The sequence below is a fragment of the Triticum aestivum genome, chromosome 5D, assembly GCF_018294505.1.
Source record: "Triticum aestivum cultivar Chinese Spring chromosome 5D, IWGSC CS RefSeq v2.1, whole genome shotgun sequence".
Classification (NCBI taxonomy): Eukaryota; Viridiplantae; Streptophyta; class Magnoliopsida; order Poales; family Poaceae; genus Triticum; species Triticum aestivum.
Window position 1 is genome coordinate 468,062,540 of NC_057808.1, and position 23,263 is coordinate 468,085,802.

At 47.0% G+C, this 23,263-nt stretch overlaps 3 protein-coding genes across 3 annotated transcripts; 2 read left to right on the plus strand and 1 right to left on the minus strand.

The window, feature by feature from the left end:
• The first annotated feature begins 3,171 nt into the window (after window positions 1-3,171).
• Window positions 3,172-11,626, plus strand: LOC123122847 (kinesin-like protein KIN-12G). Its single transcript, XM_044543210.1, has 21 exons — window positions 3,172-3,381; window positions 3,559-3,714; window positions 3,803-3,886; window positions 3,981-4,100; window positions 4,194-4,307; window positions 4,451-4,543; window positions 5,072-5,161; window positions 5,306-5,376; window positions 5,509-5,583; window positions 5,690-5,777; window positions 5,874-5,932; window positions 6,025-6,088; window positions 6,159-6,224; window positions 6,431-6,565; window positions 6,677-6,781; window positions 6,906-7,141; window positions 7,238-7,307; window positions 7,443-7,496; window positions 7,640-7,699; window positions 7,890-7,969; window positions 9,302-11,626. The coding sequence occupies exons 1-21, from the start codon at window positions 3,289-3,291 to the stop codon at window positions 11,232-11,234; spliced, it is 3,846 nt and encodes a 1,281-aa protein (XP_044399145.1). The 5' UTR covers window positions 3,172-3,288; the 3' UTR covers window positions 11,235-11,626.
• A 2,944-nt stretch (window positions 11,627-14,570) lies between these two features.
• Window positions 14,571-15,650, plus strand: LOC123122849 (uncharacterized). Its single transcript, XM_044543212.1, has one exon. It carries the CDS (start codon window positions 14,796-14,798, stop codon window positions 15,258-15,260), a length of 465 nt encoding a protein of 154 aa, XP_044399147.1. The 5' UTR covers window positions 14,571-14,795; the 3' UTR covers window positions 15,261-15,650.
• A 1,017-nt stretch (window positions 15,651-16,667) lies between these two features.
• On the minus strand, window positions 16,668-19,288 carry LOC123122848 (protein STRICTOSIDINE SYNTHASE-LIKE 3). The gene is made up of 3 exons (XM_044543211.1): window positions 18,439-19,288; window positions 17,386-17,553; window positions 16,668-17,298 (listed from the first exon to the last, which is right to left on the minus strand). The coding sequence occupies exons 1-3, from the start codon at window positions 19,053-19,055 to the stop codon at window positions 16,887-16,889; spliced, it is 1,197 nt and encodes a 398-aa protein (XP_044399146.1). The 5' UTR covers window positions 19,056-19,288; the 3' UTR covers window positions 16,668-16,886.
• Between the last annotated feature and the right edge of the window lie 3,975 nt (window positions 19,289-23,263).

Here is a 23,263-nt window from a genome sequence, read left to right on the forward strand (position 1 = left end):
GACACGGTTGGATTACCCAAACCCGTATTGATAAGAATCCCGTAATAAGGGGACACGATCTCTTCTTTGACAAGACCTGTCGATAGAGGCCGCGCCTCAAAACGCGAGGTAGGAGGCCAACAAAACGGTTCAATAATAAGGCCAGACGTAACATCTCTTCGAAAAAGCTGTCGAAGGACATAACTTATTTTGCTTAAGTATTTTGCCCTTGAGGTTGGGGATTGTAACTATTATATAGAGCCAGACTCACTTCTCTTGTTCGGGAGACTGCCTTGGAGTATTCGGAGGAGGAACTCGCCTTGCAATGCCGAAGACAATTTGCGCGCCGGACACATCATCATTGAAGCCTGGTTCAGAGGCTACTGAGGGAGTCCTAGATTATGACATGGGCCGGACTGATGGGCCGTGAAGATACAAGACAGGAGACCTTCCCCCGTGTCCGGATGGGACTCTCCTTTGCGTGGATGGCAAACTTGGCGTTCGGATGTGTAGTTTCCTTTCTCTGTAAACCGACTTTGTACAACCCTAGGCTCCTCTGGTGTCTATATAAACCGGAGGGTTTGGTCCGTAGAGGCTAACACAAATCATACAGGCTAGACATCTAGGGTTTAGCCATTACGATCTCGAGGTAGATCAACTCTCGTAACCCCTATACTCATCAAAGTCAATCAAGCAGGAAGTAGGATATTACCTCCATTAAGAGGGCCCGAACCTGGGTAAACATCGTGTCCCCTGCCTCCTGTTACCTTCGATCCTCAGACGCATAGTTCGGGACCCCCTACCTGAGATCGGCCGGTTTTGACACCGACACCCCTCCTGGCCGCCGGCCTCTCTTCCCTCTCCTTTATATATGTGGCCAGGGGGCACCCCAAAGATAACAGATAACCTCTTAGCCGTGTGCGGTGCCCCCTCCACAGTTTAACACCTCGATCATATCGTCGTAGTGCTTAGGCGAAGCCCTGCGCCGGTAACTTCATCATCACCGTCACCACACCGTTGTGCCGACGGAACTCTCCCTCGACCCTCTACTGGATCAAGAGCTCGAGGGACGTCATCGTGCTGAATGTGTGCTGAACACGGAGGTGCCGTACGTTCGGTACTTGGATTGGTTGAATTGTGAAGACATTCGACTACATCAACTACGTTAACACACTCTCCCATCTATGAGGGTACGTGAACACACTCTCCTGTCTCGTTGCTATGCATCTCCTAGATAGATCTTGCATGATCGTAGGAATTTTTTTTGAATTACTATGTTCCCCAACAGTTCGAATAGGTGGTGCTATCGTACATCCACGTTGATGGAGACTTCAACCTACGAAGGGTAATGGTTGCGCGAGTCCACAGAGGACTCCACCCACGAAGGGTCCACGAAGAAGCAACCTTGTCTATCCCACCATGGTCATCGCCCATGAAGGACTTGCCTCACTCGGGTAGATTTTCACGAAGTAGGCGATCTCCTTGCCCTTACAAACTTCTTGGTTCAACTCCACAACTTGATGGAGGCTCCCAAGCGACACCTAACCAATCTATGAGACACCACTCTCCAAAAGGTAAGATGTCGTCTTGATGATGAACTCCTTGCTCTTGTGCTTCAAATGATAGTCTCCCCAATACTCAATTTTCTCACACGGATTTGGATATGGTGGATAGATTATTTGAGTGGAAAGCAACTTGGGGAAGGCTAGAATTAAAGATTCTTGTGGTAGGATTGGTATATCTTGATCTCAACACATGAGTAGGTGGTTCTCTCTCAGAAATTGTATGCTGGAAGTGTAGACACGTTCTGATGGATCTCTCACATATGGAGAAGGGGGTGGAGGGGTATATATAGCATCCACACAAAATCCAACCGTTACACATATTTGACCCAACTCGGTCAGACCGAATAGATGAACTTGGTGAGACCGATTTAGTTCAAAATGTGAACATTAGGAATCTCGGTGGGACCGATGTGCACTTTGAGCAAGCAAAGCATTAAGCAACACTTCATCCCCTTTTAATAGTATTGGCTTTCCTATGGACTCAATGTGATCTTGGATCACTAAAAATGAAACGAAGAGTCTTGAGCTTTTGCCAATATGTGTCCTTAGCATTTTAAGGGGTCCACATCTCTAGTCCATGCCAATGCCATTCATTGAACTTTTTAAAATATTAAACTTGAATGATCATTAGTTCAATGAGCTATATGTTGTTATAAATTACCAAAACCACCAGGGGATTAATTGCACTTTCAGATATTCTGATGTTAGCATGCCTTCTCCCCGGCACGCCTCATTTATTAACCTTCCCAATGATGCGGGAAAGTGTAGGGATACCCGCAACAACATGACCTCGTGAGTTCAATGTATAACAAACACGCACAACTGCATCACACACACCAAACTCACAACACGCACACCGGCCTAACGCACGCACACACCCCTCAAAACTCTCGAGCATGCTTCCTCTCAGCCTCATGACACGGCTGCTTGCCCTTAGGACCTCGCCACCGTTGCGCCCACAAAGTCGTCGAGCCACAACGCCACCAAATCCCCGAGTCGTCGTGTCCTTAAATACCATCCGCCATCGTGCCCAAGGGCGCCGCCACACACATCCCGCCGAAGCTGCCAAGCCATAAAAGATGCAAGAGGAGAGAGTTAAGAGGCTAGAGGGAGATGGAGGGGCTCACCGCATCGATAACAATGGATGACACCGCTGCGGTGGATTTCCCCGTGGGATCCGATGCCGGCAAGCGCGTAGCTATATGATCTTGCTGAATTTGTCCCCCCCTCCCCACCCCCACACACTCGCTTGAATTGATCCGCGGCATTCGCCGTTGTAGTCTGTTTTAATCTTTTTCAAGTGGGTGCGGGTGAGCTCGGGCTCCGACTGGAGTTCTGGAGCTCAAAATTTGTAGTGTTCCTCTAGAAGAAGCTTGAAATTACTTCTATACTGATTAACTGATGTGTGTGCAAAAAAAAAAACTGATTAACCGATGAAACAACCAGTGTTTGGTAACTGGCACACTTCCGCGGGGGTGCATTGGTGAGCTGGACGGGGCCCCACACGCAGCAATTTACTTCTATTATGGTGGCCGCCTCCTCTCCCTGGCCAGATCCCAAATTTGAAATCGCCCAACGTCTCCAGACTCCTCCTCTCCGCTCTCCATTTCAAAACCCCCAATCTCGTCCTCTCCCCACCCCCACCCCCACCCCCACCGCCGCCGGCCCGCCGCCGCCGCTCCGCCCAGATCCCGCCCGCCGCAAGCCCATCCCCGCCTCCATCGCAGCCGCAGCCGCAGCCGCGATGCTGTCGGACGGCGGCGACGACGACAGCTCCGGCCCCGCGCGGTTCGAGCTGCAGGAGGACCCCTCCTTCTGGAAGGACAACAACGTGCAGGTAGCGATTCTTCTCGCCCCCCTCTCCGGGAGCTCCCGCGCCTCCGCATCCTCGATTCTCCCCTCGTGGCGGCGTCTCGATCTAGTTTCGCCCGCGCCCGCGTGCTGCGCCGACGGAGCATTTCGTCGAACACCTAGTTCGTGACGCCTGGCCCGCGCTAACCGCTCCGTCCCGCAGGTCGTGATTCGTGTCCGCCCGCTCAGCAGCAGCGAGATATCGGTGCAGGGGGAGAAGAGGTGCGTCAGGCAGGACAGCGGCCAGAGCATCACATGGACCTGCCACCCGGAGTCCCGGTTCACCTTTGATCTAGTTGCCGATGAGCACATCACGCAGGTATAATCCTTGTTTCTCGGTCTCTCGTTCGCCTGTTCCTTCACTTGTTCAGCAGATGCGTAAACGCTCTTGTGCTTGTGCTGTGTAGGAGAGTCTTTTCAAGGTTGCTGGGGTGCCCATGGTGGAGAACTGCATGGCTGGCTACAACAGCTGCATGTTTGCTTATGGGCAGGTGAGCTACAGCCTCCACCTGCTGTTGCACTGTGCTTACTCTCTTTTATTTGCACTTTCAATCATTGTGCTTACAAAAGTGTCCTGTTTCTTAGACCGGTAGTGGCAAGACCCACACGATGCTTGGGGACATAGAAAATGGCACACGGAGGAACAATGAGAACTGTGGTATGACACCTCGAGTGTTTGAGCATCTCTTCTTAAGAATACAGAAGGCAAGCTCTGATGACATGTTTATTCTGATGTCTAATTTTGTGCTGTAGATGCTGTACTGTTTCTAAGGTAAACTTTTCAATTGGTGTTTGCAGGAAAAGGAAATAAGAAGAGACGAAAAGCTCAGTTTTACTTGCAAGTGCTCATTCTTGGAGATATATAATGAGCAGATTCTGGATTTGCTCAATCCAAACGCAACAAACTTACAGGTTATTCACTAAAATCTAGTGCCTGCGTATTGGCAGCTATTTGGTGGTTGCATCTTTGCCGTGACACTGTTGGGAAAAGTTTACAAAGTTGGCATCTAACTTCTTTGGACCATGACCGTCTTAGCTATGCTTTTCTTTTACAGTTAAGGGAGGATGCGAAAAGGGGTATGCATGTTGAGAATCTGACTGAACATGAGGTTTCTAATGCCCGAGAAGCACTGCAACAACTTATCGAGGTCAGTGTCCCAAAAACAGCGTAGTAGGCCTGATTTTGGCAGTACCTAATATAACATGCCTACATCAATTTTGCTCAAGGTTCTTCGCACAAATAGTCAAATACACATATATAAACTAAGTGTATAAATATAAACATGCTGTTTCAATCTCCAATTCCTTGTCTCCTTGACTTCTCTTTTGATCGTTTTAGCAACCGTCACTGACAATTACAGCCACTTACTTTTCAAACCTATATACTTAAACATTATGCAATACAGTTTTCTTTTGATGCAGTATGAATAGAAATACGTAAATATGAATTTTACATAGGAACAATTAGCATATTGTACTTTACTTACTAGATGGAGTGACTGAACTATTTAGAACATGGACTGCAGTTAAGCTGATCAGATCCATTATTTTCGCATGGCATGTTACACTAGTTTTTCCTTTATCTCTAGGGATTGCAGCAAGTTTTCCCCTCCCTTTATTAGTCAGTTTATTATCTGTGTTAGTTTCACTAGCTAAATTCTGCATTTTCTCTCCAGGGGGCAGCAAACAGAAAGGTGGCATCTACCAATATGAACCGAGCAAGTAGCCGTTCTCATAGTGTATTCACATGTCTTATAGAGAGCAAGGTATAGTTTTTGTGTAATAGGAAGCAAAGCGTTCTTGCCTTAACTTTCAAAGATATTGCTAGACCAGCATCTATTTGTCCCTACCTTAATGCGTGCATATGTATTGATGCACTTAATCTTCTAACTGAACTATCAACCTTACAGTGGGAATCTCAAGGGATCAAGCATCATCGATTTTCTCATCTTAACCTTGTTGACCTTGCTGGCTCAGAGAGGTAAGTTCCACATGTAACCTTGCTTGTTTTGTTACGTATGATCTTGTATTTCAGAGCTACCACAAATATACTTGTTATGCTTTTCAAGTCTCCTATTCTTGCCACTGAACGTGGACGATGTGTGATGTGCAGGCAAAAGAGTTCAGGTGCTGAAGGGGAACGCTTGAAGGAAGCTTCAAACATCAACAAGTCACTCTCAACCTTAGGGTTAGTTGTTGAGCTTCAATTCTTTACCTCAGATAATACTAAACTGTTCATAGCTTGACTTGATTCAGTTTAATCATTTCACTGTTTCCCTATGGGATTGTTACAGACATGTTATTACCAGCCTTATTGCTGTGTCAAACAAAAAGTCACAGCATGTTCCCTACCGAGATTCGAAATTGACATTTCTGCTGCAGGTAATATGCACAGCTGAAGTGGTAGATTTCTCACGTTATGTTTTTGACATCTCTGATGTTAACTTTGTTTATTTATACATTTTCATCTCTTTTCAGGACTCACTTGGAGGTAACTCCAAGACCACTATAATTGCAAATATAAGCCCATCTAGCTGGTAGACTTCTAAACATGACTTCTTTTTCCTTTTCTGCAAAAGGCTTGCTATAGTTACATGCATCTTACTGATATTTTAATTTGTATTTCTAGCTGTGCAGCTGAGACGTTGAGCACATTAAAATTCGCGCAACGGGCTAAGCACATACGGAATAATGTATGTCATGAACATGTCTTATTGACTTGTTTTTAAGACACAAAACAATAACTAATTGTTACTTTTGTAGGCTATTATAAATGAGGATGCCTCTGGTGACGTTCTGAGCATGCGTTTAGAGATCCAACATCTCAAGGTATAGATGATGCATTTCAATTTTGGTTTAATGAAAAATATTCTGTGCACTGGATTGCAATAAGTTCCAGGTTAACATGTTTCTTCTAACTATGGTCCATGATTGACGTTTGTTGTTAATTAACAGTGGCCTGTGCCTGATATTTTTTGTTGCAGAGCGTTAATATGTTTTGTTGTACACAATCTAATGCTTTGCTATTACCACAGAAAGAGCTTAGTCGCCTGCAAGGACAATCTGGATTTACTAACAATGGATTTGTCTGCGAGTCCCCTAGCGCATTCAAATGGGATCAAGCTAATGGCACATTCAGTCCACTTATGTTTGATAAGAGAGCTACACAGGTATTCATATACTGTTTTGTCTATCTCGAACATTATCCATATACTGGCTCTGTTTGTTGAACTTATGTTTTTGACCGTATGCTTACTTTCTATTTCTTGTGTTGTGTTCAGAGGAGAGATTATGATATTACACTTGCCGCCGCTTTTAGGAGGGAGCAGGAAAAAGAAGCAAAGCTAAAGGCAGCAATTGCTGCAAAGCAGATTGCCGAAGAGCTGGTATGCATCTTTCTTCACTACATTAGATTTTGTAGATACTCTAGAACACTTTGTCACTAAAAAAGCAAATATATGCCAGTATAATATTTTTTTTTCTTAATGTCAATTTGTTGTTGCACCACAGGCGACTCAAAGATCAGAAGAGGTGAGAAGTTTCAGGATGAGGCTTCGCTTTCGTGAAGATCGAATCAAGAGATTGGAGCAAGTTGCATCAGGGAAGTTATCCGCTGAAGCACATCTCTTGCAAGAGAAGGAAGACCTCATGAAGGAAATCGAAGCTCTACGGAACCAACTAGAACGAAATCCAGAAATTACAAGATTTGCTATGGAAAACCTACAACTGAAGGAGGAGATTCGAAGGTTAGCTTCGTTATCCAATCACTTCAGTTCCCCCCTTTTCTACTGCCTACACTAATATAGTTGGTAGCTTGATGGCTTTTTTTTTTGAACGTGTAGGTTGCAGTCATTTGTTGATGAAGGAGAATTGGAAAGAATGCATCAGCAGATAAATGTTTTAGAACATCAGGTATCCACTTTCATGACATGTTGGCCTGTGAAGGGGAAATTTTTAGTAATAAAAACTTTTTGTACTAAAATAAACTTTTTTTTACTCTTATAATTTTTTTGACATCCTGAACTTACTTAGTTTGTTTGCCTTTAGCTCCTAGAAGCACTTGACTGGAAACTTATGAATGAGAAGGATCCTGTTAACAAGGTATGCTATATAATTTGTAGACTTCACTCCAGTTTAGTGAAAATATATGCAAAACTTTTGAATACTGTTACAAATACTTGCATGGCATTATATCTCTTTACCTACCATTTTGCTTAAACGATATCCCATAATGACTTCTGCAGGACCTCTCACTATTTGGGGAGGAAGCTGGTGATGAGAAAAACGAGTTTCTTCTTGTGCAGGTTGGTATTGTAGAACTATATTTGGCATATCGTCTGATGATATCTTCACAGATCTTTTAAAACAACCTGTAAATTAATCATATGTATACATTGTTGATCAACTCCAATACGGAGGAGGTAGCTGACTTAATAAGTATCCTATTCTGATTCATTATTTTCTGTAACATCAGTTTGTAATGTTGTTATACAGGCTATTCAAAATGAGAGAGAAATCGAGTCACTACGTAAAAATTTGAGCGTCTGTCTTCAAGCAAAAGAGAAACTCGAGAGGTATATCACTATTTCTTGTCTTGTGTATTCTGTTATTGCATGCTATGGTTGTGTGGTATGATGAGAAAGGAATATTAATGTCATCAGCTTTTGCGATCATAGTTAGTTCCTTAAATTTACAGTATTTACTTCAGGCCCCATATCCTAACACAACTCTCACATATGTAAAACCCTTGGTGCCCCACGAATGAGATTACAGGTGTATAGCATCTAGAAGTCAAAAACACTTTTTGGTTAGTGTTTCAAGTCACTGTAACTGAAGAAATTGTTGTGCTGTTTTTGCGCGCAACATTTCAAGACCTACAGTTTGGTTCTTGGTATTCTTGTTGTTGTTGTTTTCTCTGCTAAGGAACGAAGCCTAGAATAGTTGGTGGGAGGTCACCCAGGTTTGAGTTCCCCTCAACCTGAATCTGGGTGCCTATTTCTCTTATCACTGAAACGTATCTTAGTTCCTTCCAGGCAATCTAGTATTTTTTTTCTGCTTGGTAGTACTGTGCATATAGAATGGATAATATGTTTCTGCCATACTCTTTTGAGATATCAATTATTTAGTGGTTGGAGTTAATGATGCATTTGTGCAAGTTCAAGAAAAGGCGCTGCAGTGCGCTTCTCAGAAGACTGATGGCATCAGTTCTGAACATCTGGGTTTGTAATGGCTAGCATAGGTGTAGATCAACCCCAACAACTCATCTGTGCTGCATTTTGTTTGATTTACTCGCATATGATATCCTAAGAATTGTAAAAAGGCCCTAAAGAGTATGGCAAGTCATTTCTAAATCATCTTGGTTTGCATGCTTCACTGATAGTTTTCACTGCATACTACTCTTTGTGTGCTGCATTTTGTTTGATTTACTCGCATATGATATCCCAAGAATTGTAAAAAGGCCCTAAAGAGTATGGCAAGTCATTTCTAAATCATCTTTGTTTGCATGCTTCACTGATGGTTTTCACTGCATACTACTCTTTGTGTGCTGCATTTTGTTTGATTTACTCGCATATGATATCCCAAGAATTGTAAAAAGGCCCTAAAGAGTATGGCAAGTCATTTCTAAATCATCTTGGTTTGCATGCTTCACTGATGGTGTTTTCACTGCATACTACTCTTTGTGTGCTGCATTTTGTTTGATTTACTCGTATATGATATCCCAAGAATTGTAAAAAGGCCCTAAAGAGCATGGCAAGTCATTTCTAAATCATCTTGGTTTGCATGCTTCACTGATGGTTTTTGCTGCATACTACTCTTTGTGTGTCTGGAATTATGTTGTTTTTTTTTTTTGCTTTTTCTTGTCCAGAGATTTATGTGGTTCATTTCTCACATTGGATGTTGTGCAGGCGTGTTGATGATTTGACTGTAGAGTTGGAGGTAGCGAAGAAATGCGACCATGAGAACAAAGAATTTAAGGCTGCACAGCACCAGGAACAGTCCGTTTTGCTTGATGCTCAGACAGAACTTAAGACATTGGTAGATGCAATAGCTACTGCAAGTCAAAGAGAAGCAGAAGCTCATGAAACTGCAATTGGGTTGGCCAAAGAGAATGAGAAATTGAGATCAGAGCTTACGACCCTGATCGAGGATAACAAGAGACTGGTTGATCTCTATGAACAGGCTATTGTCAACATTGAGGTGAAACAACATGGAAATTATCCTTCCATTCCTCAAACTGAAGATTCGAATGAGCAGCAAAGCAGCCGTCCTTCTAATGGAGGGAATAGCCTGCTGGATGACCAACCAGAGGGTGCATATGGTTCACGCAGTGATGCTGTAGAAGAGCCTATGATAGTGGATGAAAACTGCAGCCACAAGGATGACCCTTCGAGATCTGAATTTTCAGAACTGCAGCTTCAACTGGAAGAGATGCATGAAGAAAATGACAAACTTATGAGTTTGTATGAGAAAGCTATGCAAGAAAGGGATGAATTTAAAAGGAAATTTTCTGAGCAAAGCAATCATGAAACCACAGAAGACATTCAGTTCAGAGATGCTGAAATGGATGAAGCAATGGATACCATGCAAAGCAATCCTGAAACTACAGAAGACATTCAGTTCAGAGATGCTGAAATGGATACTATGCAAAGCAATCTTGAAACTACAGAAGACATTCAGTTCAGAGATGCTGAAATGGATGCTGAGGGTTTCCAAGGAGAGCATGTACATGACTCTCCAATTGTAGCATTCAAAGAAGCGATGCAGCTTGTGCGTGTCAAGCTGGAGCATGTCCAAGGCAAGCTTGTGACTGCCCAGGACGCAGTGCAATATTTCAAACTGCTTGAAATGGCTAGCACCAAGGCAGAGGAACTTTCATCAAGCATTCAGCTCTGCTGTCTAGATGTTCAGAAAGAGCAGGAAGACATCAACGCCCTCAAGTCTGCACTGTCAGCATCACACGAGAGAGAAAACGCTTTGGAAGGCAAGATTTTCTCGCCCGCGGCATCATGCTGGGACTTGCATCTGAAAACCGAAGCCCTTGCCGGGTCCAAGTTTGGCGTCAACGTGGAACTAATGAATAAAAAGATGGGACAGTTGAGTAGCCTGAGAACTCGCAAAACCGAGATTTCCGCTGCACGTGCAGAGGCACGCAGGTCTGAAACCGAGCTGAGAAACAAAATCGATGGTCTTAAACAGAAATACCGTTCCTTCGAGGCTCAAAGGAAGGAGACAGAACGGGTTCTCTTCGCCATCGACAACCTGGACTGCCCTGCCACTCCGTTGCAGAAGCCCATGAATTTCGGCAAGGCATCTGAGCTGCTGAAGTCCGAGGAGGAGAGGACAAAGCTCTTATCTGAACTGAAGAAGTCCCGCGAGCAGCTTAGCGTGGTGCAGAAGGAAATCAAGAGCATGAGGAACTGCGACGACATCGACGGCGAGATCTCACGCCTTGAATCGGAGGTAGAGGGCTGCTTCCTCTCCCTGCTGGAAGCCGATACCGAGAAGTTTGTCCGGGATCACGCCTTGGCCGAAGTCTGGGAGGTTCAGCAGAAGGACGTGCCGAGCTTGCTGGTCGACTACCAGGACAGCGTTTTCCACGTCAAGCTGGGGGAGGAGCAGATCAGGGTGTGCGAGGCGTCGTTGCAGCACCAGACGGCGTCCCTGGACGAGATGAACTCGAAGCTGAGCCAGGCGATGCGGGACCTCGGCGAGCTTCTGGTCGCCAGAGGTTTGGACGCGTCCACGCCGCACGTCTCCGACAAGGTGAAGGGGGACCTCGACGCCATCGAGGTCCATGTCGCCGAAGCCAGGCAGCTGTTGCTCGTCGACAACCAATAAGATTTGATGCGAACCATAGCAAACCGGTTCTCACCGTTGACAGACAGGCTGGTCTGTCTCCGCCGTCATCTGTACAAATTCTTTGTAACGGAACGTTAGTTTTGTATGGTGCTGTTATCTGTGATTCGATTCTGTAGTTTGGATGGATGGGTGGATGTAAGGTCCTGAAGTGGACTGTAACAACTGTTCTGCGCGGCCTCTTGTTCTGCTCTCTGGTGGTCTGGCATCGAAGCTTCTTCTAGAAGGCCGTTGTTAAGCTATGTAACTTTAGCTCTGTACTTTGGCCGTGCAAGACAACAACAATCTCTGTACTTTGGCCGTGCAAGACAACAACAATCTCTGTACTTTGGCCGTGCAAGACAACAACAATGATTGGAGAATGTCGATTTCAAGAGGGCTTGACCATTTGTTGTTTATCATAATCTATCTATCGCAGCCAGCATGGTTGCGTGTGTATGCGAAGAAAAGAAATTCTGATGTTTCAGTTCATCGCAGGAGATTTTTTTGGAGATTGCAGGCCGAGAAACTCATTTTTCTTTTAACTTGGCTGTGTCGTGGCAGTTGAGAAGTGTATTTTGTGGGCATCATGCTCCATATGCTGCCGCCCGGTTCGTCTGGATTGCTTCTGGAAGCTGTCGAGCTATTTTTTGTCTCTTCGGGGGTTGCCTCTTTGTTCCACTTGTTTGGTTGGACTGCTCGGCTCGGCTATTTGGTCATTCCTTTTTCTGAAATCCACTTTGCCTCTTGGCTCCACTGATCGGTCAGCTACTCGTCATCAGCATTTTATAAGAGGAGCTAATAATGACATCAATCGACCATCAACATCATCCGACCTTATTATCAATCACACGTAAGATGCGTACCAACGACCGAGGCTGCCTGCCTCGTCAACATCCACACACCCGTGTCCGCGTGCCGTCCAGTCTCTCCTACTCGGCCAAAACCCACACGGGTGCTTAGCCGAAAGGGAAAAGCGCCGAGCGCGCCGTCGGATGGAAGATCTCCCGGAGCTGCACCTGCACTCCACAGTCCACACACACCCCGACGTCACCGGGAGCCCGACACGCGCTCGCGGCTGTTCCCGTCGACCTCTCTCCGTCTTATCGCATCGCATCGCAAAGGTGTGGCGCAGCCGGTCGACCCCGGCCGCCGTCGCGGTCTCGCAACCTTTTCGCGCGGTTGCGTCCCGGCATTCTGGCAACGAGTCCGCCACAATAAGTAGACAGTAGAGAATAACCTTTCAAACGGATAAAAAAAAACAGTATGCTCGACCTAAAAAACACAGTATGCTCAAAAAAAAGTACGGATTATAACCTTTCATAAAAAAAACAGTATCCTAAAAAAAGTAGGGATTATAACCTTTAAAAAAATATCCTAAAAAAGAGTAGGGATTAACCTTTCAAAACAAAAAACAGTAGGGAATAAGCTTGTTTTTCATTGTTGTGAATTTAATTTAGTAATCAGCTTGCTTTCGTCGTGGCAGTTCCAAGTGTTTTCTGTAGCTCCATGCTGCCGCCCGGTCGTTTGGATTGCTTCTGGAAGCTATTGAGCTATTTTTGTCTCTTTGGGGTTGCTTCTTTGCCTCATTGTTCTACTTGTTTGGTTGGACTGCTCGCCTTTTTTTTAGCAAAAGAGGTTTCCCCTCCGATTTCATTAAGAGAAACCACACAGACCGGTACCAGTTCAGTTCAAAGCAAAAGAAAAGAAAAGAAAGCTAAGAGCGACAAAATTACTACTACCTGGTTTTAAGACAAGTAGACTTCTGAGCTGGTATCAAGGATAAGAGGATTATGATGAGACACCTCCCTTTCTAAAGCTTGTGCCATGGCTAGGGGATATTTTTCCTCCCGGTCAGGGCAGATCAATATTCTATCTAGCTTCTCATAAGTATGATTGGGGAGATTGTTAGCCCAGGTATAATTTCTACCATCCAGGGGAAGCTCCATCAGACCAACTTGTTCAATAATTGCATTAAACACGAAGCTCCAGCGATCAGTATCAGTGGGCTTGTTTTTGTCAGCTCTGGATCTGATTATATCGAGCTCTCCCCTAATCACACAGGGAATTGGATTGTCATGATAAAATCTAGATAATTCAGCTAAATAAACTACTTTTCCATCACTTTGTGCATCTCCATATACAGCCACTAGGTTCCAATGGAGTTTAGCAAGTTTATCAAACAACATTAGTCTTACACAATAAGTCCCACTTTCTACTTGAACAACATCAAAGACATAATTATTAACACCAACTAAAATGCCTCCAGATTTGCTTCCGGGAGCGGTCCAAACCCAAGTAAAATCCCTTCCAGCATTAAGATTATGTAATTCATTCTTGGAGAAATCTTTTTTGATAGTTTCTTGCAAACCAATGAAATCGAGCTTTTTTTTCTATAATCGTTTCTCTGACAAATCTTTTTTAATATCTTGCCCTATTTCCCTCACATTCCAGAACATTCCTACCATTTATGCTTTTTATTATTTTATTTTCCCAGCCCTCCCAATTGAGACAGTGTGCTTCACACAACTAACAGCTGGTGAGCCACTTCCCATATTGTGACCACTAGTATTTTGTTTCTTTAGATGGTCATAATAATCATTTTCTATCTTTGCATCAGAGTGATCTCCCCCTGAACACAACTGGTTTAGCATAGCATCTCCAGTGTCAATATGACCTGAAGAGCAAGTATTGCTAGGCTATTTGGTCATTCTTTTCCTGAGATCTACTTTGCCTCTTGGCTCCACTGATCGGTCAGCACCATCACCATCATCCTGACCTTATCAATCACACGTAAGACGCGTACCAACAACCGAGGCTGCCTGCCCCGTCCCCATCCACAACCGCGTGGTGTGCCTTACAATCTCTCCCACTCGGCCAAAACCCAGACGGGCGCTTGGCCGGAAAGCGCCGTCGGACGGAAAAATCTCCCGGAACTCCACTCCACAGTCCACACACACACCCCCGCTGCCCGACACGCCGTCGCGGCCGTTCCCGTCGACCTCTCTCCGTCTTATCGCATCGCACCGCAAAAGGTGTGGCGCAGCCGGTCGACCCCGGCCGCGGGCCGTCGCGGTCTCGCACCCTTTTCGCACTCTGGCAACGAGTCCGCCACAATAATAACCAGTAGGGAATAACCTTTCAAAACAAAAAAAAAACAGTATCCTCAAAAACAGTAGGGATTAATAACATTTCAAAACAATAAACAGTGTCCTAAAAAAAAGTAGGGATTAACCTTTCAAAACCAAAAAAAAAATCCTAAAAGACAGTATAGGGATTAAAAAAAACAGCAGGGAACAACCTTCCAAGAAAAAAAAAGCATCCACAAAAAAAACAGTAGGAAATAAATAGCAGGACAGAACTGCAGGCCGCGTGAGGCAGTAGAAAATTGCGGTTTGATTTTTTCTCCTCGCCCCGCCGCTACACGCCACGCCCACGCCAACGCCATCGTCGCCGCCTCCGCACCAACCGCCCTCCTCTACATAACCGATCCGAGAACCGCGCGACCGCCCACGGTGGGTTCTCACCGCCAACGACTTGGGCCGGCGCGTTGAGGGTCGGCAGATGCGGGACGGCGGCGGCTCCGGCTCCGGCCGCGAAGGCGGCGGGGAGGAGGAGAAGGAGCGGGAGCGTGGGCCGCGGCCGGGGTGCGGGGGCGAGGCGGCGGGGCAGGCGGCGGCGGACTGCGCGGCGGTGTGCTGCTGCTGCCCCATGGCGCTGCTGGAGCTGGTGCTGCTCGTCGCGGTCCGGCTGCCGGCCGACCTCGCCCGCCGGGCCAGGCAGAGGCGGCGCCGGCGGCGCGGAGGCAGCGGGTCGGCGTCGCTGTCCGGGAGCACCAAGGCCATGTTCGCGGCGGCGGACGCGCTGGAGGCGGACGAGGCCGAGGCCGGGGCCAGGCGCGAGGAGGAGGCGGCCGAGGCGGCGTCCGAGTTCGAGCGCGAGATCATGGCCTCCCGCCTCTACGGCGCCGGGTTCTGGCGCTCCAACTCCTCCCGCTCCAGCTCCCGCGCCTCCTCCGCGCGCCGGTAGCCGCGCTCGTCGACGGCCGAGCCGGCCAGCAACGGCGACGTCCCGTCGGCGTCCTCTTCTTCTTCTCTGTCGCGTCGAGTGCGTGTGTTCCCTGTGCCCGCCGTCGCGTTGCGCGGCGTGCGCGTGGAAGATTTGGCTCGCCTCGTCAGGTGTTTAGTTTTAGTTTAGTTTGGCATCGTGGTACAGCAGGCGATCGTGGACACGTGCGTGCGTCCGATCTTGGCCATGGCGTGTCGCTGCTTTAGGATGGGATGGATTCGTGATGGACCAGTGGAATTGCTCGGCTTGGCTTTGGAGAGAGGAACGGTGGTCGTCCTCAACTCCTGAGTCCTGACCGAGCAGCATATGCTATTGTTGCCACCTGTGGAATTGGAATTGGAATTGCTTGCATGGCACTCGTGGTCAAACAATCTAGTAGTAGTAGTAGTGATAATGTACAGTAGCAGCACTAGTGGCAAATCTCTTGAAGGAATTTTGTGGACCTAATGGCCGTCAAAGATCACCTCATTTGCCAATGTGATACACTCTATCTGCCACTAGTACTTTTTAGACTGCTATAGTGCAGCTACGATACGAATCATGGGAGCTCACGATGCGCTTGTTTTCTCTGCATATCTGCTTGTGACACTGTTTAAGGCTCTTTGATTCCAAGGATGGATTCAAAGGAATGTCATAGTAGGATTTTTCGGAGGAATTGGGTTCCTTGTGAAATTTCCCTACATAGCCTGTTTGATTCGTAGGATTATTCCCTGAGGATTGCTCTGCACTCTATTCTGAAGAAAAAATTCCACCCGCTCAAACCTCTTCGTACAATTTCTTTTTCTTTCCATCAAACTCTCTGACCCAAATTCCTACAGTTTTCTGAGGACCCCCTTAGCCGGCGAACGTTCGCCAGGGAAGGTGGCATTTGCGAACATTCGCATGTCATTTTCAGTTATGAGGCAGTGGGGAGAGGTGGCAGTTTCTTAAGGCGACATGCCATTTTCTCTAGAAGGCAATTTTCGTTTTAAAACTACCGTTGTTTAATCTTGTTTTACAACTAAAACTGCCATCAAAGATGATTCATTTGCCACATCCCCTAGAGCGACGCTACAATTACCGTTTTCTAATCCTCTAAGATTCAAGATGACATGTCACTCTAATCATGTACTCCCTCCGTCCCATAATGTAAGACATTTTTTGACACTCACAAAAAAATGTCTTACATTATGGGACGGAGGGAGTATTTTCCCATTTCATAGTTTTGAAAATGCTACAAATCAAAGAGGCCCTTACTTTGTTTATCCCTGCTTGAATTTCTCTCAGATTAGCATAACCACTTACAGTACATGTTAAGTGCATATTTTGAACATTTTTGGGGGATGCATATTTCGTAATTGAACTACTAGATATTGAAACTTATGAAACAAAGGAAAAAAGGAACACGCTTATAACAAATATGAACTCTGAAAGATCCCAGGGACAAACTAAAATGTCAGTGAGTTACAGTTGCTACTAGGAAAAGGCTGAAACATCAAGCAATTCTAGGTTGCTTCCAACACTAGATTTATTTGGATGAAGCAATAGTGTGCAACGGCGTTCGTGGGTTTCATACTCTCTTACCCATGCATCCCGGCAAAAGGGCGGCTAAGATTCCTTGGCGTAGTCAAAGACGGCAATGAAGGGCATGAGAACAGATCCTATCCAGAGCTTGCCATCCTTCTCCTCCACCTCGCTAACAGCTCTCACCACCTGCCCTTTAGTGTCCTCCAAGATGTCAAGAACCTCGCCTTCAGGGCTGTACTTGATGATCAGCGCGTGCAGGTTGCCGCCGATTTGCATCAGGTAGTGATACTTGGCAGGGATCGGGAGGCTGAGCAAGAACTTCCTCAGTTGCACGCGGTGACTCAAGAGCCGGGCGTAGGCGCTACGTCGGCAATGGATTGCTACCCAGAATTCGCCCTTGTCGTTGGTTCTCACGTTGTCGGGGAACCCAGGCAGGATGGCGAAGAGATCGACGGTTCCTGCCTTCTCACCTTTCAGCCAGTATCTGCTCAACCTGTTTCGATAAGGGCACAATGATCAGTGTCTGATTTCAAGTACATGTATGACAGCCTGAACCAAATGGAGAGAAGAGTGTACAGACCTTCCACGAGATCCTTCACAGAAGACGAAGAACGACCCGTCCTTGCTTAAGCTCACTCCATTGGGAAATTGGAGGTTCCGGTGAAGAACTGTTGTCTCCTTTGTTTCTGGGTTGTATTTCAAGAGCCTCCCAGAGGCATCTCCAGAGAAAACCAACTGCATGAAATGCCTGCAAATAAGTGGACACACTGATAATTAGTTCCAACTTCTGCACCTCTACAATGATCAAAAAGTCCAGCTCGACCCCTCTCGGTCTATCTTTGAAACCGTCACAAAGAAACTATATAAAGCTTAAAAAATAGGATAGCTCCCATAATCCATACTTTCTCATGAGAGGAACAAAACATTATTCCTGAAGGCAGATTATAGAAGTTAACATTTTACAGCAAAAAATCTCTTCAATTGTTTTCAAATTTGCAGCCCTTCCCTTTCTGGATAGTAATATATGTTCTATAGATCAAGTGAGGAATATTAGCAAAACATTAAAATCAGCCAAAGTATTAATAGCGGGACCTTGACTATCAACCATTTTGGTTGAAAGCCATAGTACCAATACACAAAGCAGTGAACCAGATTCCTACTACAGGCCAAGCAGCCAAGAAGAAGTGTAAAGAACGAGAGTAGTTGTTGAAACTAGCATATTGGAAGATTAATTGGCCAAAATAACCATTAGCAGCCACAATATTATAAGGGTCTTCCTCTTGACCAAATTTGTATGGAAAAGTTTTGGGTGCATCCTACCCTCAAGTGCATTCGAGTGCATCCGCTTTTAAGTACGATTCAAATTATTATGAAAAAGGTACCAAAATTTGTCATAAAGATACTATTTAGATACTCGAGCTTCAGTAGTTAACAGATGATGCCATAGTTTACTACCACTTTGCCTGTCAAATTAAACTAACACAAGCCAATATTCCAATTACAGGGTCCTAATATTTTTCAATTAGCAATTCAGTGGACAGGGTCAGTACAGTACGTAGTTAACAAGTAAGCTGATATGAAACTGACGAAACAGAGGAGGAGAGGAGAAGGCAATCTGGGTGGCATGACGGACCTTCTCTGGTAGAGGACGCTGCTGTCGGTGAAGTAGACGTTGCCGTCGGCGTCAAGGTCGAGGTCGTTGGTGAAGTTGAAGCGCACGCCCTCGGCCTCCGTGGCGAGCGGCGTGGCCAGCCCGCCCTCGGGCCCGACCTTGGAGAGGCCGAAGTAGGCGTCGGCGATGTAGAGGTCCCCGTTGCGCTTGTCGAACCGGATGCCGAGCGCGCGGCCGCAGACGTGCTCGTCCTTGAGGTACTCCATGGGCGACGCCTTGGGCCCGCCGCAGCGCTCGGCGGTCCAGCCCGGGGAGGCGTGCGCGAAGTAGGCCCAGCGGGCGCCGTCCCAGACGAGGACGCGGCCGTCGGCGACGCCCGTGTAGGGCCCGCGGCCGAGCGGGTCGAAGGCGACGCTCTCGGGGCCCTGCACCTCGCCGCGGAACCGGATCTCCGCGCCGCGCAGCCGCTCCGCGGCGTCCGCGTGCGGGGGTATCTCCGCCGCGTCCGGGAGCTCCACAGGGAGCGCCTCGAAGCCCGGGAAGTCCGCCATGGAGCCCAGCCGCAGCGGGTCCGTCGCGCAGAACGCCGCCAGCGCCGCCACCACCGCCGCCGCGGCCACCACGCCCGCCGACGCCATTCCCGCTCCCTCTCGCGCTCTGGCTCTGCTTCTCCGCGTCTCGCTCTCGGTCCCTCCGCCTGCGGTGGGTTTAGCAGCCGCGTGTCATCGCTTTGTTGCGCTGCTGCCGGTAGTAGCGATCTGCCCGCCCGCGTCGTTGGGATGTTGATGTGCGGGCGCGACGACGCGAGGGGCGCCTCGGAGCCCGCATGCCAACTACCCCTCAGCTTCCCCTGCACCTGCGCAACGCACATGCCGCCATCAACCGCTGCCCCGTCGGTATTCACTCCCAGGCCCAGCACGAGCGCCCAACCAACTCCTCTCTGCTTTCCTTAACGCAAGGATCGACATGACGATAGCCACTTGTTATTTTTTTAACACAGCACAGCGCAAGCGCTCGTACATATGCGCATACACTCATCCCTATAAACGCATACACGCATACCCTATCCCTACGAGCACCTTTGAGAAACTGAGCCAGCATATCATCTTAAGATTTACGAAGTCACTGAATTTTTTGTTTGACTTGGTATCGATCTATATTTTTATTTTTTGAGTTGACTTGGCAGCTGAATTCTTATTTGTCCGTCCGTACATCGGAGCTGAGGAAGTCCGAGATGATCCTGGCGGCAACTTAGGAGATGACTGAAAATCAGCTTACTATTTCATCCATCAGCAACAATACACGTGTCCATGTAAAGAAATATAAGAGTGTGTAGATCACTAAAGTAGTTAATATTAAGTAAGTTAACTTGTCGAGTTAGGTGCATTCACTGTTGCTGATTGTCATCCTGCTGTTCGTCGGACCTTTGATCCATCCCCGAAAACTGTTAAGTTGTCACGCGAAGGTCTCGGTCTAGGCTCCCTGTCTTTTGCTGAGGTAGTGAAGCGAGAGTGAAGATGTCGGACCGCCGGGGTGGTAGCAGCAGCGCCGGTGCGGCTGGTCAGATCAAGGCGCCCATGCAGAAGACCAACTCTGATGGGGGCGCAAGCAGCCATCTGCTCTGCCTTCCAAAGACCCTGCTCCTGACCCAAGACCAACCAAATCCATAGCCTCCACTGTGGCTTCTTCTCAAGTACAATCATCACAAGCTGTTGAGGTGGAATTGGAGCAAGTGCTAGATCCTAGGTGTAAAGACATGATTTGCTTCAACTATGGTGGGTCTAGGCACTATGTGGGCAACTGTATTAAACCTAAGTCTTGTTTCATATGCCAACAAAATCACAATATGAACAATTGTGTTGCCTGGTCCAAGGTACAACCTACTGCTGCCTTCTTTGGTAGTGGTGCTAGAGGTCTTGATTTTTTACCATGTGGATGTCCCTATTGCTAATGAATCAAACAGGCCCAATTTCCAAAATTGTGCTGGTGAACATCCTGAAAGGTGAGGTGGATAAAACACTATTGATGAGTCTTCTGACTACTACTTTTTTGCAAAACCAAACAATTATGGCAGATTAGGGGTTGTCCAATAAAACTTTCCTAATTAGGTTTCCCCCTTGGAAGAAAGTGGAGGTTCTAATTGAGCTACCTGGCTTATGCCTACCACAAGATGTCTCTGTGAAAATGACTGGATGAAAGGTGCATGTGACCCTTTTGGGGAATTAATTGAAGCATGGGTTCTGATTGAAGGGATACCTCCCAAGTGGTGCACATGGAAAGTGTTTTCTCAAATTGCATCCCTCTTTGGGGTTTAAACGAATGTAGATTGGAATGGTATGTTCAAGACTTTCTTTGTAAGGATTAAGATTGCCTATAGGGATCCTACTAAAATTCCTTTTGAAAGGTTAATTGAGATAAATAAAAAGTTATTTCTATTGGGTTTACTATGAAAGGGTATGAACAGGTTGGTGGTGTTGATTTTGTGGTTGATATTGATGTTGATGAGGAAGATGGAGATGCAGATGGGGCTGAAGAAGGACAGGAAAACAATGACGAGGAAGCTCCTAAGGATGGTATGAATGATGACTTGATTGATGATGACCTAGCTATTGATGAACTGGATAAAGCCAACCTAACCACTAAAGAGAAAGCTACTGGATCTGCTAATAGAACTAAGAGCTCTGCTTTTTCCAATGCACTTTGCTCGGATTCTAACCATGAGAATTTCATTATGGAATGTGTTGTTTCTGCCAAACAACTTTCTCATGTCTCACCCCCTGTTGAGATGCTTGACATTTCTACTCCATGCTTGAAGGATATGTGTCATGCTTCTCCTTGTGAGATGGAAACTGATGCGGAGCATCCTACGAACATCACCATGTCAAGAGTCCGTTCGGCAAGGGACACGTGTGACATCTACTTCACCTACATAAAGGTTAATCATCTGCTTTACACGTGTTCACTTGACCCCTTCGAGGATGGTATACTACTTGACATCCCTCTCGTGTAAATGCATAGGTATTACCGGAGCTTCATTGACGACGAGGAGGAGTTCAAGTGCAAGAGAATATCTACACCATCGAAGAGGGGAAACGGAGGAGGAAGAGGGACCCCAAGATGTGAAACACCGAAGGCCTCGGACCATCCCGGGTGCCCGGCCTCCTATGCCCCAGGTGCCCGGACCACGGCGCCAAGGGGCGCAACCCCTCTGTCCACCCCAGGTGCCTGCACCCCAACCACCGGGTACCCGCACCCCGACCACCGGGTGCCCGCACCCCCTCCCAGGCGCCACCCCAGGTGCCCGGCCCTCAACCCCGGGTGCCCGGTCTTCTACTGCCCGACGACCCCGGGTGCCCGGTCTTTACCCTGGGTGCCCGGACCCCTCCGAGAGTGCCTGCGTGCACTTTGTGTTTTGGACCCTTGTACCCCTCTTCTTCCCCAATTTCGTCTCTAGTCTATATAACCCATTCCCCTAGCTCATTTGGGAGGATAGCAAAGTAGTTGATAGACATTTGAGAGCTTTGCACCTTGAACCCACTCCTCTAGGAGATCATGACCTCCTAGGAGAAGATCCCCTTGGGATTCAAGACCTCCTCTTGGGGAAGACTATCATCAAGACCTCATTCCTCATAGGATTGGGATGAACTAGTTACCTTGTATCTTTCCTTTGTTTTCCTTGAATCATTGTGACCTCTTGTGTGTTCTTGGATCTAGCATATGTGTGATTGGATCTAGTTAATTTGAGTGTTTTCCCTCTCTTGTGTTCTTCGTGTTCTTGGGGATTTCCCCTCCAATTCATGAAAGATCTTCATCTAGGGTTCCACCCTACAACATCTTGGTATCATGAGCCATGGTTTCTCATGAAATTGGAGCCCCCTTCTTGTTCTCTAGCCTAATTTTGTTGTGTTCTTCCCTAATTTTGAAAACTCTCCACCAAAAATAGCCCCAATTTTTTTTGTGATTTGTTGGTTTGATGAGGTTTTGTTGGATTTGATCCGTGGATTTGCTTGGTTTCAAGTGGATCTAGCCTTCCCCCCATCCATCTCCACCTTTTCCTCTATGAAATCCACAAATTTCTCCCATTTTCCCACAAATTTCCTCCCAATTCCATGACCCCCGGGCACCCGGACCTCAAACCCCGGGCACCCGGACCCCCCGCCCATCCCCGCTGACCACCCCGGGTGCCCGCACCCCTTCCCCCTGGGCACCCGGACCCCCGAGCCACTTCTTCCGCCCAACCCCGCTGACCACCCCAGGTGGCCCCATCTCCGACCCCCGGGCACCCGCACCCCCTGGATCAGCCCACCGACAAAAACCGCTTCGGCCATAACTTTCGCTCCCAGAGTCCGATTTTGACGTTCTTTAGCTCGTTGAGTAGCTATTGACATCCCCCATCCATATAGATAGGTTCCAACACCATTTGAATCGATCAAAATTTTGGCATTTTCGCATCTTTTCCTAGGTCATCCACCATATCATCCGCAAAACCACCATAGCTTTTCGCAACCTAACCCATTTTGATCCTTATAGCATTTGTGGTTGCTTGAGTGGTGACTTGAGTCTCCTAAGGTGTTTTGGCTACTTAGGGACGGTTGTATCATCCACCACCACCACTTCCGCATTGCTAACTTCGGAACCGCAACGCATTCCGCTACCACCATTTGACATTTTCCTTTGAGATTTTGAGTTTGCGGCTTTTCCGTTTCCTAGGGTGTTTCGGCTAACTAGGAACGGTTCGACATCGACAACAACACCGCTCACCTTCGACAAGGATTCGACATCGACCACTTCACCATTTTTACACCCTAACCGTAAGCAAGAACGGTAACCTCTATATCATCTTGGT